This window comes from Muscardinus avellanarius (genome assembly GCF_963383645.1).
Source record: "Muscardinus avellanarius genome assembly, chromosome: 10".
In the NCBI taxonomy this organism is placed as follows: domain Eukaryota; kingdom Metazoa; phylum Chordata; class Mammalia; order Rodentia; family Gliridae; genus Muscardinus; species Muscardinus avellanarius.
Window position 1 is genome coordinate 53,096,475 of NC_137796.1, and position 16,930 is coordinate 53,113,404.

The 16,930-nt window shown below is 47.0% G+C and overlaps 1 protein-coding gene across 2 annotated transcripts in view; it reads right to left on the minus strand.

Annotated features, from left to right (window-relative positions):
- SPTBN4 (spectrin beta, non-erythrocytic 4) overlaps nt 1–16,930 on the minus strand; it is a gene marked incomplete at both ends in the record, with an annotated part of 108,720 nt that overhangs the window by 89,007 nt on the left and 2,783 nt on the right. For both annotated transcript variants that reach the window (XM_080704410.1, XM_080704409.1), the window contains 3 exons: nt 1,869–1,960; nt 3,883–4,056; nt 5,419–5,570. In XM_080704410.1, coding sequence (XP_080560536.1) covers nt 1,869–1,960; nt 3,883–4,056; nt 5,419–5,570 — 418 coding nt within the window. The remainder of the gene's footprint in view (nt 1–1,868; nt 1,961–3,882; nt 4,057–5,418; nt 5,571–16,930) is intronic.

The window sequence follows — 16,930 nt, forward strand, 5'->3', positions numbered from 1 at the left end:
CCCCAGTTTATATATATATATATATATATATATATATATATATATATATATATATTTTTTTTTTTTTTTTTTTTGCGGTACTGGGATGGAACCCAGGGGCATTCTACCTCTGACCGACACCCCCCAGCCCTATTTTTTATTCTTTTATTTTGAAACAAGGTCTCGGTCTCATCCTGGCATGGTGGCACACACTTGTAATCCCAGCATTTGGGAGGTGGAGATCAGTGGATAGCAGACAGCTTCAGCTACTTAGTGAGGCCCTCTGCAACTTAGTGAGACCTTGTTTTGAAATAAAGAATAAAAAATAAAATAAAGAATAAAAATAGGGCAGGGGGTGTAGATCAGAGGTAAAATGCCCCTGGGTTCCATCCCCAGACCCGCAAAAAAAAAAAAAAAAAAAAAAAAAATATATATATATATATATATATATGGTCTTGCTAGGTTGATGAATGTTTCACTACTTGCTGAGGCTGTCCTTGAACCTACAATCCTTTTACCTCAGCCTCCCAAGTACAGGTGTGCACCATTATGCCCGATTTTTTTGGTTGTTGTTTGTGTTTTTGTTTTTTGTATGTGTGGTACTAGGGGTTGAACCCAGGGGCATTCTACCTCTGAGCCACACCACCAGCCTTATTTTTATTGTTTTATTTTTTACTTTTTGTGTGGTACTGGGGATTGGACCCAGGGGCATTCTACTCTGAGTTACACTCATTCCCAGCCCTATTTTTTATTTTATTTGTTATTTATTTTGTGTGTGTGTGGTATTGGGGGTGGAACCCAGGGGCTTTTCTACCTCTGGGCTATACTCCCAGACATTTTTTATACTTTATTTAGAAACAGGGTCTAAGGCTGGGCGTGGTGGCACACGCTTGTAATCCCCGCGCTTGGGAGGCTGAGACAGGAGGATCACACGGGTTCGAAGTCAGCCTCAGCTACTTAGTGAGGCTTTCAGCAACCTAGTGAGACCCTGTTTCCAAATAAAATATAAAAAAAAGGTCTGGGAGTATAGCCCAGAGGTAGAAAGCCTCTGGGTTCCACCCCCAGTACCACACACACACAAAAAAAAAACCTTAGAAACAGGGTCTAAGTTGCTGAGACCCTCACCAAGTAGCTGAGGCTGGCTTCGAACCTGTGCGATCCTCCTGTCTCAGCCTCCCAAGAGCTGGGATTACAAGTGTGAGCCACCATGCCCAGCTTTTATTTTATGTATGTATGTATGTATGTATGTATGTATTATCTTTTTTTTTTCGGGTCTGGGGATGGAACCCAGGGGCATTCGACCTCTGAGCCACACCCCCTACCCTATTTTTATTCTTTATTTTGAAACAGGGTCTCACTAAGCTGTGGAGGGCCTCACTAAGTAGCTGAGGCTGTCCTAAGTAGCTGAGGCTGTCCGCGAACCGCGATTCTCCGGTCTCAGCCTCCCAAATGCTGGGATTACAAGTGTGCGCCACCATGCCTGGCCACTATCTATCTTTTGTGATGCTGGATGTTGAACCCAGGGATGTTCTACCTCTGAACCACACCCCTAGCCCTATTTTTTATTCTTTATTTTGAAACAGGGTCTCACTATATAGCTGAGGCTGGCCTCCAACCCACGATCCTCCTGTCTCAGCATCCCAAAGACTGGGATTACAAACCTGCACCACCACGCCTGGCTTGGGAGCTCATTTGAACCTGGAATCCCAGCCTGTCAGGAACCTTTGTTGGCAAGGTCGCAGAAGTGGATGCATTTTAGTTACCAATTCATTAGCTTCAGATGTCAATTTTGACACTGAGATTGTGGGCTCCTCCCCAAGCTCTTGTCCCAGAAGGAACCCCAAGGGTTAGGGACATCCCCTGCCTGCAATGGGGTTGGGGGTACTTACCCAGCTGTCTTCATCTGGCACCACAACAGCAGCGCATCCTTGGCCGAGCGTGTCTCTCTGTTGTCCTCAGTCTCGATTTTGATGACCTGAATCTGCGAGCATACAAAAATGACCACAAGGGCCTGCACGCCTGGAAGCTGGGAGCTCCACCTGTCCTGTGCTGGGTTGGTGGCAGGTGACAGCTGCAGGCTGGGAGGGGGCAGTTCAGGAGTGCAAGGACAAGTTCCGGAGTGGCCCAGAACGTCCACCATTGGGGGAGGGATGGCTGGGATTGGGTCTCAGGGTCTAAGGAAGCTTCTAAACTGAGTGTCTGGGCCACATTTCTGAGCTAAGCCGCCATGCTCTCCCACCTAAGCTAGTGGGTGGCCTTCATGCTGGTCTCCCTGGCCCTGTGCCACAGTCTGTGCCTGATATGTCAGAGAGGGGGCCCTGTGTGTACCCAAATCAGACCACCGGCTCCTCTCCTCAAAGCCTTTGCGGCCCTGTGATACTCAGAATGACACTAAAGGTCTCCCTGCCCCCCATTGGGTCTTTGACCCCATCCTCAAGTCCTCACTCCACTGAGACCCGCTGGCCTCTGCAGTAAGTCACCAGCGTCTTCTCGCCCCGCCGCCTTCATCCCAGCCATTCCCTCTGCCTGGAACATTCTTTTCCCAAATCCCAAAACCCTGAGCCTGGGAGTGCTCTACCACTGAGCTACACTCCCAAACCTTTTTATTTTTTATGTTGAGAGAGAGTCTCGCTAAGTTGCCCAGGGTGGCCTGGGACTTGGGGTCCTCCCGCCTCAGCCTCCTGAGCCGCTGGGATTACAGGCGTGCATCACCACTCTCGGCCAGCAGCTTCTCAGACAGTCCTTCTCTGACCACCACATCTAAAATCTCAACACAAAACCAGGAGTGGTAGCGCACACTTGTAATCCCAGCATCCAGGAGGCTGGGACAGAAGGATAGCGATTCAACAGACAGCCTCAGCTACTTAGTGTGGCCCTTTGCAACTCAGTGAAACCCTGTTTCAAAATAAAGAGTTGCCAGGCGTGGTGGCGCACACTTGTAATCCCAGCATTTGGGAAGCTGAGACCAGAGTATCACGGTTCGCAGACAGCCTCAGCTACTTAGCGAGGCCTTCTGCAACTCAGTGAGACCTGGTTTCAAAATAAAGAATTAAAAAAAAAATAGGGTAGGGGTGTATCTCGGAGGTCAAATGCCCCTGGGTTCCATCCCCAAACCCACAAAAAATAAATAAAAAATAAAAAAAATAAAGAGTTAAAAATGGAGCTGGGAGTGTAGCTTGGAGGTAGAATGCCCCTGAGCTCCATCTCCAGTACCCCCCCCAAAAAAAAAAAAAAAATAGCCGGGCGTGGTGGTGCACGCTTGTAATCCCCGTGCTTGGGAGGCTGAGACAGGAGGATCGCACAGGTTCAAAGCCAGCCTCAGCTACTTAGTGAGGCTCTCAGCAACTTGGTAAGACCCTGTTTCCAAAAGAAATATAAAATAGGTCTGGGAGTATGGCCCAGAGGTAGAAAGCCCCTGGGTTCCACCCCCAGTACCACCAAAAAAAAAAAAAAAAAAAAAAAATTAACAAAAATAAATAAGATTTTTAAAATCTCCACACAAGTGGACTAGGTGGCTAGTCCCAGTACTTGGGAGGCTGAGACAGGAGGATCACAGGTTCTCAGCCAGCATCTACAACTTATTGAGACCCTGTTTCAAAATAAAGAATAGAAAATTAGTTCAATACCCAGTACCGCAAAAAAGGGGGAGGGGGCCTTGGGTGTGGCTCAGAAGTAGAATGTTCTTGGATTCAACTCCCCATACCCAAAGCGAAAAACCCACATTCGGTTGGGATATTATTGTAAGGACAGGGTGATAATGACAAGTATTTTCATAATTATTTTCCTCACCATCACCTGAAACGGAGTTCCTGGAACTTTTAACGAGTGTTTTGGAAGAAAGTGAATGGATGCCTTCCTAATGCCCCACAGTGGGGCCCGGGCTGGGCAGGGTCAGGGGATCACCTGGAAGCGCAGGATGATGGTCCAGACCAACCCCAGCGTCAGCCGGTGATTCCCGTCCACGATGTCATGAGAGCCCACGTTTTCCAGGTGCACGCGCTGCTCCTTCAGGAACTGCAGCGCCTTGTCCACGTTCTCCAGGGAGTGGATCCGCATGCGCCCGCGCGTGGGCCTGGGCTACGGGGACGGAGCTTGGAGTGGTGGGGGCGGGCCCAGCAGCAGCCACGCCCATATCTAGACCGCGCCCCGCGTCCAGGCCACGCCCCTCCGACCTCCTCGGGGCCCAGTCTTTCTAAAGGAGGCCCCACCGCTGATTTGAAGGAAGGTCTGACCGCGCCCCTTGCGCTGACGCTGCACCTCCAACCTGACCCCAGGTCCCTCGCCGTGAAGTCGCGTCCCTGACAGAGGATCTCTGTCCCATTCACCCGATGTGCCACAATCCCGTGACCACCACCCTCACAGCTTCCTGTTCACACTTTGATGTACTCCGGGACTCTTCCCCTAATTTGTAGCTTTATTCCGTGTGTGTGTGTGTGTGTGTGTGTGTGTGTGTGTGTGTTGCAGGGGATTGAACCCAGGGACATTCTACCTCCGAGCTACATCTCCAATTCGATTTTTTATTCTTTCTTTTGAAACAGGATCTCCCTAAGTTGCAGAGGGCCTCACTAAGTGGCTGAGGCTGTCCGCGTACCGGGATCCTCCTGCCTCTGCCTCCCAAGTACTGGGATTACAAGCGTGCGCCAACACGCCCGGCTAAGCCTGATTCTCTGCGGGCAGTTTTTCCTCACCGCTCTCCGAGCTTCAGTGAATCTCTACTCCAGGGAACCCCACTCTCGAGATGAAGCCAAGCACACATTCGAGCCCAAACACACTATTTCAACCCACACAACACGTCAAATTCACGCAATACGCGACGACCTAGACCTCGGCCTAATGAATGCTGCCCGCCGGGGCAGAACCCCGCACCCTCGTCCACTGACCCCGGCAACAAGGTTCTGCACCAGAGCCCTTTGCAACCTCGCCTAACCTGGGCGCTCCCTACTAACAAACGCCCACCGCCCCGACGGAGCCCCACTTTCCCCCAGTCTCGCCCTGTCCAAGGGAGCCGGGCCCGGTCCAAACGAGACCCCGCTCCTGACCCCGGCAACAAGGTTCTGCACCAGAGCCCTTTGCAACCTCGCCTAACCTGGGCGCTCCCTACTAACAAACGCCCACCGCCCCGACGGAGCCCCACTTTCCCCCAGTCTCGCCCTGTCCAAGGGAGCCGGGCCCGGTCCAAACGAGACCCCGCTCCTGAACCTCTGCGGGTTCAACAGAATCCTGCTTCCGATCTAAGTCCTGCATCCAGGTTCCTCGGAGCAGAGCTCGGCTCCTAAGTCATCGCCCCACCCTCTGGGCGACTTCGTACCCATGGGCACCTTCCAGGGCGCCCTACCGGTCCCTTACGGAGGCCCCTCCTTAGAATCCTGGGTTCCGCGCATGTCCCGCCTCCAGCCCGGACCCCCAGGGCCGCCCCTTCCCCAGCCCTTCGCCTCTCACCAGCTGCTCCCCCGACAGTACTTCCAGGAGCCGCGTGAGCACGAAGCCGTCCCGGAGGTCCGTATAGAGGTCGCCGATGTGGCAGCCCACCCGGGCGAGGTGCGAGTTCACCCACTTGGTGAAGGTTTTCTTCTGCACGGCCTCCCGCTCATCTAGAAGACAGGCCCTGATATCAGAGCCCCGCTCCCTGGCCCCACACATCTCGCCAGCTTCTCTCGGGCCTGAGCCTGTTGCTGCCCAAGTCTTTGTGGGAGATTGCAGGGGGCGTACTGGGGATTGAACGCAGGGCATTCTACCACCGAGCTACACCCCCTGCCCTATTTCTTATTCTTTATTTGGAAACAGGTCTCACTAAATTGCAAAGGGCCTCGCTAAGTAGCTGAGGCTGTCTGCTAACGGCGATCCTCCAGTCTCAGCCTCCCGAATGCTGGGATTACAAGTGTGCCACCACGCCAGGTTTTGTTTTGTTTTGTTTTTCAACTGGGGATTGAGCCTAGGGGCATTCTAACTCTGAACTATACCCTTAGTTCTATTTTATTTCTTATTTTGAAACAGGGCCTCACAAGTTGCTGAGGCTGGCCAGGAACCTGAGATTCTCCTGTCTCACCTTCCCAAGTACTGGGACTACAAAGCATGTGCCAATACGTCCGGCTTTTAATACTTGTTTTTTATTTATTTATTTTTGTGGTACTGGGGATGGAACCCAGGGGCATTCTATCTCTGAGCCCTATTTATTTATTTATTTTTTGCGGGTCTGTGGATGGGACCCAGGGGCATTCAACCTCCGAGCTACACCCCCTCCCCTATTTTTTATTCTTTATTTTGAAACCAAGTCTCACTGAGTTGCAAAGGGCCTCACTAAGTAGCTGAGGCTGTCCACGAATCGCGATCCTCCAGTCTCAGCCCCACAAATGCTGGGATTACAAGCGTGTGCCACCACGCCCGGCTTCCTATTTTTTATTCTTTATTTTGAAATAGGGTCTCACTGAGTTGCAGAGGGCCTTGCTAAGTAGTAGCTGAGGCTGTCCGCAAACCGTGATCCTGTCTCTGAACCGCGATCCTCCAGTCTCAGTCTCCCAAATGCTGGGATCATAAGCATGCACCACCATACCTGGCTGTCAGCCCTACTTTTTTTTTTTTTGGGGGGGTGGTACTGGGGTTGCTGGAAGCCCTTCTACCTCCAGACTACACTCCCAGACCTATTTTATATTTTTTATTTGGAAATAGGGTCTCTTAAGCCAGGGAGCCTGGCTCCAAACCAGCGCGATCCTCCTGTCTCCGCCTCCCAAGCACAGGAATTACAAGCGTGCGCCACCACGCCCAGCTTAGCCCTATTTTTATTCTTTATTTTGAAACAGGGTCTCACTGAGTTGCAAAAGGCCTCCCTAAGTAATAGCTGAGGCTGTCCGCAAACTGTGATCCTCCTGTCTCAGCCCCCGGAATGCTGGAATTACAAGTGTCCGCCACCACTCCAGCCTTAATCTTTAATGTGTGTGTGTGTGTGTGTGTGTGTGTGTGTGTGTGTTACTGGGAGTGGAACCCAGAGGCTCTTCTACCTCTGGGCTATACTTCCAGACCTATTTTATATATTATTTGGAAACAGAGTCTCTCTAAATTGTGCCACCACACCTGGCTAATCTTTAATTTTGAAACAGGGTCTCCCTAGGTTGCTGAGAGTCTTCCTACAGTACAGAGGCTGTCTTGGAACCTGAGATCATTGTCTTAGCCTCCCAAGTACTAGGATTACAGGTGTGCAAAACACACACACACACACACACACACACACACACACACATTTGGGTACTTTTTTTTTTTTTTTTTTTTTGCAGTACTGGGGATGGAACCCAGGAACATTTTACCACTGAGCTACACCCCCAGCCCTGTTTTTTTAGTCTTTGTATTTTTTGAAACAGGGTCTCACTGAATTGCGAAGGGCCTTGCTAAGTAGCTGAGGCTGTCCGGGAACCGCGATTCTCTGTTCTCCGCCTCCGGAATGCTGGGATTACAAGCCTGCGCCACCACACTTGGCCTGGGTACACATTTTTGTGTGGATGTGCTTTTAACCATCTTGGGTATAGAGGAATGCCCCCTTATCCTCGGAGGATACTCAAGATGCCCAGTGGATGCCTGAAATCACTGGTAGTACCAAACCTTACGGATATTATGGTTTTTTTCCCTATACATACCTCTGACGAGGTTTAATTTATAAATTAGACACTGAAAGGTCCAGGGGAGGAAGGAGACTGGAGATAGCTCAACGGCAGAACAGACTTTATTGGGATAAAACTTTCAGGTGGGGTCTAGAGGAAAGGTTAGAACCCCTGTGCGCTTGCAGACTAAAGGCTTATATAGATTGTTTAAGGGGAGCTTTTATGGGGCCGTGGTAGTTAGTCATTTCTAGAGGGGCTCTTAAGGGGAGTTAGATGTGTTGTTACAGCTGGGCTAAGCAGAACAATGGGAATTTTCCATAAACAGAGGGATACCATAATCTAGGGGGGCCCTTGTGACAATCAGTAATCATTGTCTTGTCATATCCTGGACAAGACAATGGGGCCAGGCGTGGTGGTGTAGACTTGTAATTCCAGCACTTGGGAGGCTGAAACAGGAAGATCACCAGGTTCAAAGCCAGCCTCAGTGCTTAGTGAGGCTCTCAGCAACTTAGTGAGACCCTGTTAACAAATAAAGTATAAAATAGGTCTGGGAGTATAGCCCAGAGGTAGAAAAGTCTGTGGGTTCCACCCCCAGTTACACACACACACACGACAATGGGGACATTTAGGTAAGCAAGGGATGTTGTATATTTGAGTAAGTAAGACTTGGGACTTTTCTGGACAGCAAAGGGGCCTGCAAAATGATATGTTTTTACAAGATGGGATCACTTTAGTTCAAGACTCTAACAGACACATAAGAAACTACCAATAACTAATAATACAAATAGAACAATTATAACAATATACCATAATATAAGTAACTTAAACATATGAATTGCTTTTTCCTGCAGTTTTCTACTTAATATATTTGGATCACAGTTGACCACAGGTAACTAAAATATCAAAAGTGAAATTTTCAGCCAGGCGTGGTGGTGCACATCTGTAGTCCCAGCGCTTGGGAGGCTGAGACAGGAGGATCACGCAGGCTTGAAGCCAGCCTCAGCTACTTAGTGAGGCTCTCAGCAACTTAGTGAGACCCTGTTAACAAATAAAATATAAAAGTAGGTCTGGGAATATAGCCCAGAGGTAGACAGCCTCTGGGTTCCACCCCCAGTACCACACACACAAAAAAAAGTGAAATTCTGCATAAGGAGGTAGTACTGTATCCCAAGAAATGGAATTTCTGGATCATATTCATATGGTAATTCTATGCTTAACTTTTCAAAGACTTGCCAAAATATTCTTCTAACTTATTGTACCATTTTATATTCCCACAAGAGATGTATAAGCGTTCCAATTCCAAATCCTTGTCAACACTGTGTGTGTGCATGTGTGTGTTGCTAGGGATTGGACCCAGTGGCATTCTACCTCTAAGCTATGCTCTCAGACTTATATTTAATTTCTTACTTGGAAATCGGGTCTCATTAAGTTGCTGAGAGACTCACTACATGCTGAGGGTGGCTTCGAATCGGTGGTCTTCCTGTCTTAGCCTCCCAAATCCTGGGATTACAGGCGTGCACCACCACACTCAGCAGCCAACATTTATTATTTCCCCTTTACTGTGACCATCCTTGCAGCTATGAAGTATTCTTTCATTGTGGTTTTGATTTGCATTGTCCTAATAACTAGTAACACTGAGCAACTGTTTGTGTTGTTATTGCCATTTGTACATCTTCTTTGGAGAAATTTCTATTCCTTTGCCCATAAAAAAAACTTTGTGTGTGTGTGTGTGGGGGGGGATTTGGGGATGGAACCCAGGGGCATTTGACCTCCGAGCTACACTCCCTGCCCTATTTTTTATTCTTTATGTTTGAAACGGGGTCTCACTAAATTGCAAGGAGGGCCTCACTAAGTAGCTAAGGCTGTCCGCAAACGGTGATCCTCCTGTCTCAGCCTCCCGAATGTTGGGATTACAAGCGTGTGTCACCACGCCCAGCTATAAAAAAAAAAAACTTTTTATCATCTGTACTATCCATGCAACTTCCTATGAATTTATAATTTTTTGGTAATTAAAAGTTTTTTTAAAAGCTGGTCATAAAGCCAGATGTGGTGGCACACACTTGTAATCCCAGTACTTGGGAGGCTGAAAAAAGAGGACCTGGGTTCACGGATAGCCTCAGCTACTTAGTGAGGCCCTCCACAACTTAGTGAGACCCTGTTTCAAAATAAAAAATAGGGTTGGGTGTGTCACTCAGAGGTAGAATGCCTCTAGGTTCAATCCCCAGCACCACAAAAAAAAAAAAAAAAAAAAAAAAAGCTAGTCATGGTGGTGGACACTTGTGATCCCAGTATTTGGGGGGCTGAGACAGGAGGATCACAGGTTTGCAACTTAATAAGACCCTGTTTCCAAATAAATAATAATAATAATAAAGGGCTGGGTGTGTAGCTCAAAAGTAGAACACCCCTGGGTTTCATCCCCAGCACCATACACTCAAAAAACGTTTTAAAAAGAAATTGCTAGCCGGGCGTGGTGGCACACGCTTGTAATCCTCGCGCTTGGGAGGCTGAGACAGGAGGATCACACGGGTTCGAAGCCAGCCTCAGCTACTTAGTGAGGCTTTCAGCAACTTAGTGAGACCCTGTTTCCAAATAAAATATAAAATAAATGGGTCTGGGAGTATAGCCTGAAGGTAGAAAGCCTCCTGGTTTCACCCCCAGTATCACCAAAAATAAATAAATTTAAAAAAAAAAGAAATTGCTAGCTGGGCATGGTGGTACACACTTGTAATCCCAGCATTTAGAAGGCTGAGACAGGAGGATCACGGTTCAGGCACAGCCTCAGCTACTTAGTAATGCCCTTTGCAACTCAGTGAGACCCTGTTTCAAAATAAAGAATAAAAAATTGGACTGGGGTTGTAACCCGGAGATAGAATACCCCTGGGTTCCATCCCTAGTACTGCAAAAAGGAGGAGAAGGAGAACTCAGAGGAGGAGGAGAATGAGAAGTAGTAGCAGTAGTAGTAGTAGTAGTGGTGGTGGTGGTGGTGGTGGTAGCTGCTGCTACCGGGCTTCCTCTTCCTTCCCCAACTCTTATTAGCTTGAACACCAGGGTCCACAGAGCACAGGATGGAAGGTATCTGGAATCCACACTGACTTCCTTAATAGAGTCTACATGACAGCTCAATAGTTCATCTCAGGACTATCCAGAAGAAAGGCATAAGCATCTATCTCTTAACTGTATTGTTGATTCTATTTGTTATAGAGGCTTAGCATGTACAGTTACTGTTACAATTCCATTGCTGAATAAGAGTAGTCACATTTTTTAGTTCCCTATTAGTACAGGAATAAAGATATCTATCTATATATATATAGATATCTATATTTCCATTCTATTTCTTTTATCAAGCATCTGAAATAATTACATTTTTTCATAGGATGCATTTTTCATAACACCATTAAGTACTGAATTTTACCCTGGCAATAGAAAATATACATTAATTGACCTGGTTTTGGGGGGGGTTGTTTGTTTACTTCAAGTTGTGTCTTCTGAGCTACAACCTCAGATTGTTTTAGTTTTGAAATTTTGGGGGGAGGGGTACTGGAGAAATAATTCAGGGACATTCTACCTCCAATATAGACCCCCCCAGTTCTTTTTTTTTTTTTTTGCGGGTCTGGGGATGGAACCCAGGGGCATTTGACCTCCGACCTACACCCCCAGCCCTATTTTTTATTCTTTACTTTGAAACCGGATCTCACTGAGTTGCAGAGGGCCTCACTAAGTAGCTGAGGCTGTCTGCGAACCGTGATCCTCCAGGTCTCAGCCTCCCAAATGCTGGGATTAAAAGCGTGCACCACCACGCCCGGCAGCTGCCCCAGTTCTTTTTATTTTTATTTTTTTCTTGTGGTACTGTGGATTGAACCGAGGGGTATTATACCTCAGAGCTACACCCCCAGCTCTATTTTTTATTATATATATATATATATATATATTTTTTTTTTTTTTTTTGTGGTACTGGCGATGAAACCCAGGGGCATTCTACTTCTGAGCTACACCCCTAACCCTCTTGTGTGTGTGTGTGTGTGTGTGTGTGTGTGTGTGTGTGGTACTGGGCTTGGAACCCAGGGGCATTCTACCTCTGAGCTACACCCCCAGCCCTATTTTTTTTATTATTTATTTTGAAACAGGATCTCACTGAGTTGCAAAGGGTCTCACTAAGTATCTGAGGCTGTCAGTGAACCGTGATCCTCCTATCTCAGCCTCCCAAATGCTGGGATTACAACCCTGTGCCACCACATCCCACTTTTTAAAAAAATTTTTTTGTGGTATTGGGGATGGAACCCAGGGGCATTCTACCTCTGAGCTACACCCCCAGCCCTATTTTTATTCTTTATTTTGAAACATGGTCCCACTGAGATGCAAAGGGCCTCACTAAGTATCTGAGGCTATCAGTGAACCGTGATCCTCCTGTCTCAGCCTCCCAAATGCTGGAATTACAAGCCGGCACCACTGTGCCCGGTTGTCCACTTTTTATTCTTATTTTGAAATAGGTGTCACTATGTTGCAAAAGACCTAAGTAGCTGAGGATGGCCATGAACCTGCAATCCTCCAGTCTCAGCCTCCCAAGTATTAGGATTACAAGCATTCACCTTAACACCCGCCTTTTTTTTTTTTTTTTTTTTGGTGGTGGTGGTGGTACTGGGGTTCCTGGAAACCCATCTACCTCCAGGCTACACTCCCAGACCTATTTTTACATTTTTATTTGGAAACAGGGTCTCCTAAGCCAGCGCGCGCGGCTGGCTTCGAACCTGCGCGATCTTCCTGTCTCTGCCTCCCAAGCGCGGGGATTACAAGCGTGTGCCACCACGCCCGGCTTTTTTTTTAATTTTGAAACAGGTTCTCACTAAGTTGCGGAGGGACTCACTAGGTAGCTGAGGCTGGCCCTAAAACTGTGATCCTTCTGTCTCAGCCTCACAAGTACTGGGATTACAAGCTTACATCACCATGCCTGGCTCTTTCTTTTCTTTTTTTAATTTTTCTTTTTTTATTTTTTTATTTTTGCGGGTCTGGGGATGGAACCCAGGGGCATTCGACCTACAAGCTACACCCCCTGCCCTATTTTTTATTCTATATTTTGAAACAGGTTCTCACTAATTTGCAGCGGGCCTCAAGAAGTAGCTGAGGCTGTCCACGAACTGCAATCCTCCAGTCTCAGCCTCCCAAATGCTGGGATTACAAGCGTGCGCCACCACGCCCGGTTGCTCTTTTTGTTTTAAAACACAGTCTTGCTGAGCATGGTGATCCATGCCTGCAATCCCAGTATTTGGGAGGGTTAGACAGGAGGATTACAGGTTTGAAGCCAGCTTCAGCAACTTACAGAGACCCTGATTCAAAATAAAAAATAAGATGGATGTGGTGGTACATGCTTGTAACCCTAGTACTTGGAAGGCTGAGACAAGTGGCCTCAGCAATTTAGCAAGGTTCTCAGCAACCTAGTAGATCCTACTTCCAAATAAGCAATAAAACAGGGCGGGGGTGTAGCTTGGAGGTAGAATGCTTCTGGGTTCAATCCCTAGTTCCAAAAAATAATTTAAAAATACAAAAAAGGTATAGGGGTATAGTTCAGAGGCAGAATGCTCCTTGCTTCCACCTCTAGTACAGAGGAGGAGGGGGGGGGATAAAAAAGAAGGAAGAGAATCTCGCTAGGCTGCTGAAAGTTTTGCTATGTAAGAGAATTCCAGGCTTATGCCACCATGCCCAGCTCAAATGAAATATCTTCTTTGGAGCCTTGCTGTTTAGACAGGTCTGGGCCTGAGTAAACATGCCGTCATCAACCACACATGAGGTAGGGACGACAGAAGACACCGGGTTAGATATTTGTCACTCTGCCTTCTAACAGCTGAGGCCAGTGCAGTGGCAGGCTGGCTCATAGTGAAGGAGTGAGACCTCAGCCCAGAGTGGATCCAGTGAGAACAACTGGATCCCAGGCTGCCCACTGATGGTGGCTCAGGGTCATCTCCCCTCTCTGGCCCTCTGTCTTCCCATCTGTAAGAAAAAGGCCTTGGACTAGAGCCTGGTGTGGTGGCGCATACTTGTAATCTCAGTACTTGGGAGGCTGAGACAGGAGGATCTCAGTTCCCCTCAGCTACTTAGTGAGGCCCTCCACAACTTAGTGAGACCTTGTTTCAAATTAAAAAATAGGCCCTGTGTGGTGGTGCATACTTGTAATCCCAGTACTTGAGAGGCTGAGACAGGAGGATCATGTGTTGGGGCCAGCCTCAGCTACTTAGTGAGACCATCTACAATTTAGTGAGACCTGTTTCAAAATAAAAAATAGAAAATAGGGCTGGGGGTGCAGCTCAGAAGTAGAATGGCCTTGGGTTCCATCCCCAGTACCGTAAAATAAATAAATAAATAAATTAATTAATTAATTTAAAATAGGGCTGGAGGTGTAGCTCAGAGGTACAACACCCCTGGGTTTAATCCCAGGTGTCCCCCTACCACACACACACACACATACATACGTGCTCCATCTCAGGATCCGGTCTTTAGAAAAGTGCAAAGTAAAACCATAACAGGATGCACACCTGCCAGAATGGCTAAAAATTTTAAAAACCAACCTGAGGGGGACAGGAGGGGGGAAGAGGGAAATTCCCTAATGTACAAGATCTACATTCACAAACATATCAAAGTCAATCACTAAGCCAAACATGAGAAGGAGGGAAGGGAGAGGAATGGGGTGGGGATTGGGAAAGGCTAATTGGGCGATGTGTGCATGTGTGCCTCTACTATCTCATACTCCATTAATATGTATGGCTACAAGCCAGGCATGGTGGCGCACGCTTGTAATCCCCGCGCTTGGGAGGCTGAGACAGGAGGATCGAACAGGTTCGAAGCCAGCCTCAGCTACTTAGCAAGGCTCTCAGCAATTTAGTAAAACCCTGTTTCCAAATAAAGTATAAAATAGGTCTGGGGGTATAGCCCAGAGGTAGAAAAGCTCCTGGGTTCCACCCCTAGTACCACACACACACACACACACACACACACACACACACAAATGTATGACTACAATGCACCAATAAAAAAATTAAAAATGGAGCCAGGTGTGGTGGCGCATGCTTGTAATCCCAGCATTTGGGAGGCTGAGACACGGAGGATCGCGGTTTGCAGACAGTCTCAGCTACTTGGTGAGGCCCTCTACAACTCAGTGAGACCCGGTTTCAAAATAAAGAATAAAAAATAGGGCAGAGGGTGTAGCTCAGAGGTTGAATGCCCCTGGGTTCCACCCCCAGACCCGCAAAAAAAAAAAAAAAAAAAAAAAAAAAAAAAAAAAATATATATATATATATATATATATATATATATATATATATATATATATAAAAGAGCCATACCAAGGGTTGTATACACAGCCATGTCTTTCACACACTACTGGTGGGAATGTAAAATGATGTAAACTGGCAGTATCTTCTAAAGTTAGAGACATACTTACTCTCTGCCCTGTCAAGTTCATTCCCAAGGGGTACGAGCTGCCAGAAATGAGAGGTCATGTCTCCCAGAAATAAGCACTGCACTGCTGGGGCACAGCCACCTGGGAGCCAGGGATGATGGCGCTGCTTGTAAACCCAGTGCCTGGGAGGCTGATATAGGAGGATCTCATGTTCAAGGCCAACCTCACAAATTAGTAAGACTCTGTTTCCTTTCTTTTTTTTAATTTTTTTTTTTTTTTTTTTTTTGGTGTGTGTGTGGTGGTGCTGGAGATTGAACCAAGGGGCAGTCTACCTCTCAGCTAAACCACCAGCCCCTTTTCTTTCCTTTTCTTTTCTTCATGGCACTACAAATTGGACCCAGAGGTACTCTACCTCTGAGATATATCTCCAGCCCTACTTTATTTTATTATTTATTATTTATTTTATTTTTTTGGTGGTACTGGGGTTCCTAGAAACCCTTCTACCTCAGGACTACACTCCCAGACCTAATTTTATACTTTTTTATTTGGAAACAGGGTCTCTTAAGGCAGCCCAGCTGGCTTTGAACCTGCGTGATCCTCCTGTCTCTGCCTCCCAAGCGCAGGGATTACCATGCCAAGCTTTTATTTTTATTTTATTTTTTAATTTGCATTACTAGGGGTTGAACCCAGGGACATTCCTACCTCTTAGCTACACCCCCAACCCTATATTTATTTTTTATTTTGAAACAGGATCTCACTAAGTTGTGGAAGGCCTCACTAAGTAGTTGAGGCTGCCCTCAAACTGCAATCCTCCTGTCTCAGCCTCCCAAGTACTGGGATTATAAGCGTGTGTCACCAGGCCCAGCTTCCTGTTATTTTTATTTTGATACAGAAATCTCACCAAGTTGCTGAGGGTCTCACTAAAGTGCTAAGGCTGGCCTCGAAACTGTGATCTTCCTGTCTTGGTTTCCCAAATACTGAGATTACAGGCATGAGCCACTGCACCCAGTTTACAATTTTTTTTTTTCCTGAAGTACTGGGTATTGAACCCAGGAGGCATTCTACCTCCAAGATATACCCCCTGGCCCTAGTTTATTCTTTTTTTCTTTTTTTGCGGCACCAGGGTTTGAACCCAGGGATATTCTACCTCCAAGCTACAGCCCAATTTTTTATTCTTTATTTTGAAACAGGGTCTCACTAAGTTGTGGAGGGCCTCACTAAGTAGCTGAGGCTGTCCTTGAACCGCGATCTTCCTGTCTCAGCCTCCCAAGTACTGGGATTACAAGCATGTACCACCTCACCTGGCTTTTAGTTTATTCCTTTTTTTTGAAACAGGGTCTCTCTACATTTCTGAGAACCTCACTAAGTAGCTGAAACTGGCAACAAATCTGTGATCCACCTGTCTCAGCCTCCCAAGTACTGGGATTACAAGTGTGGGCTAAACTGGGGAATTCCAGAACAACATACACAGGGGCATTCTACCTTCTAGCTACATCCCAGCCATATATATATTTTTTTTTTTTTAATTTGCAGTACTGGGGTTGGAACTCAGGGGTATTCTACCTCCGAGCTACATCCCCAACCCTATTTTTTTGTGGTGATGGTGTATCACTAGGTTGCTGAGAGCCTAAATAAATGGCTGAGGCTGCTGGGCGTGGTGGCCCACACTTGTAATCCCAGCACTTGGGAGGCTTTGACAGGAGGATCACACAGGTTGGAAGCCAACCTCAACTACTTAGTGACGCTCTCAGCAACTTAGTGAGACCCTGTTTCCAAATAAAGTATAAAATACATCTGGGAGTATAGCCCGGAGGTAGAAAAGCCCCTGGGTTCCACCCCAAGTACCACACACACAAAAAAAAAGAAAATTAAAAAAATAAATAAATAAGTAAATTACTAAGGCTGTTCTCGAGCCTGCCATCCTCCTGTCCCAGCTTCCCAAATACTGGGTTGCAAGCTTGCACCACCATTCCTG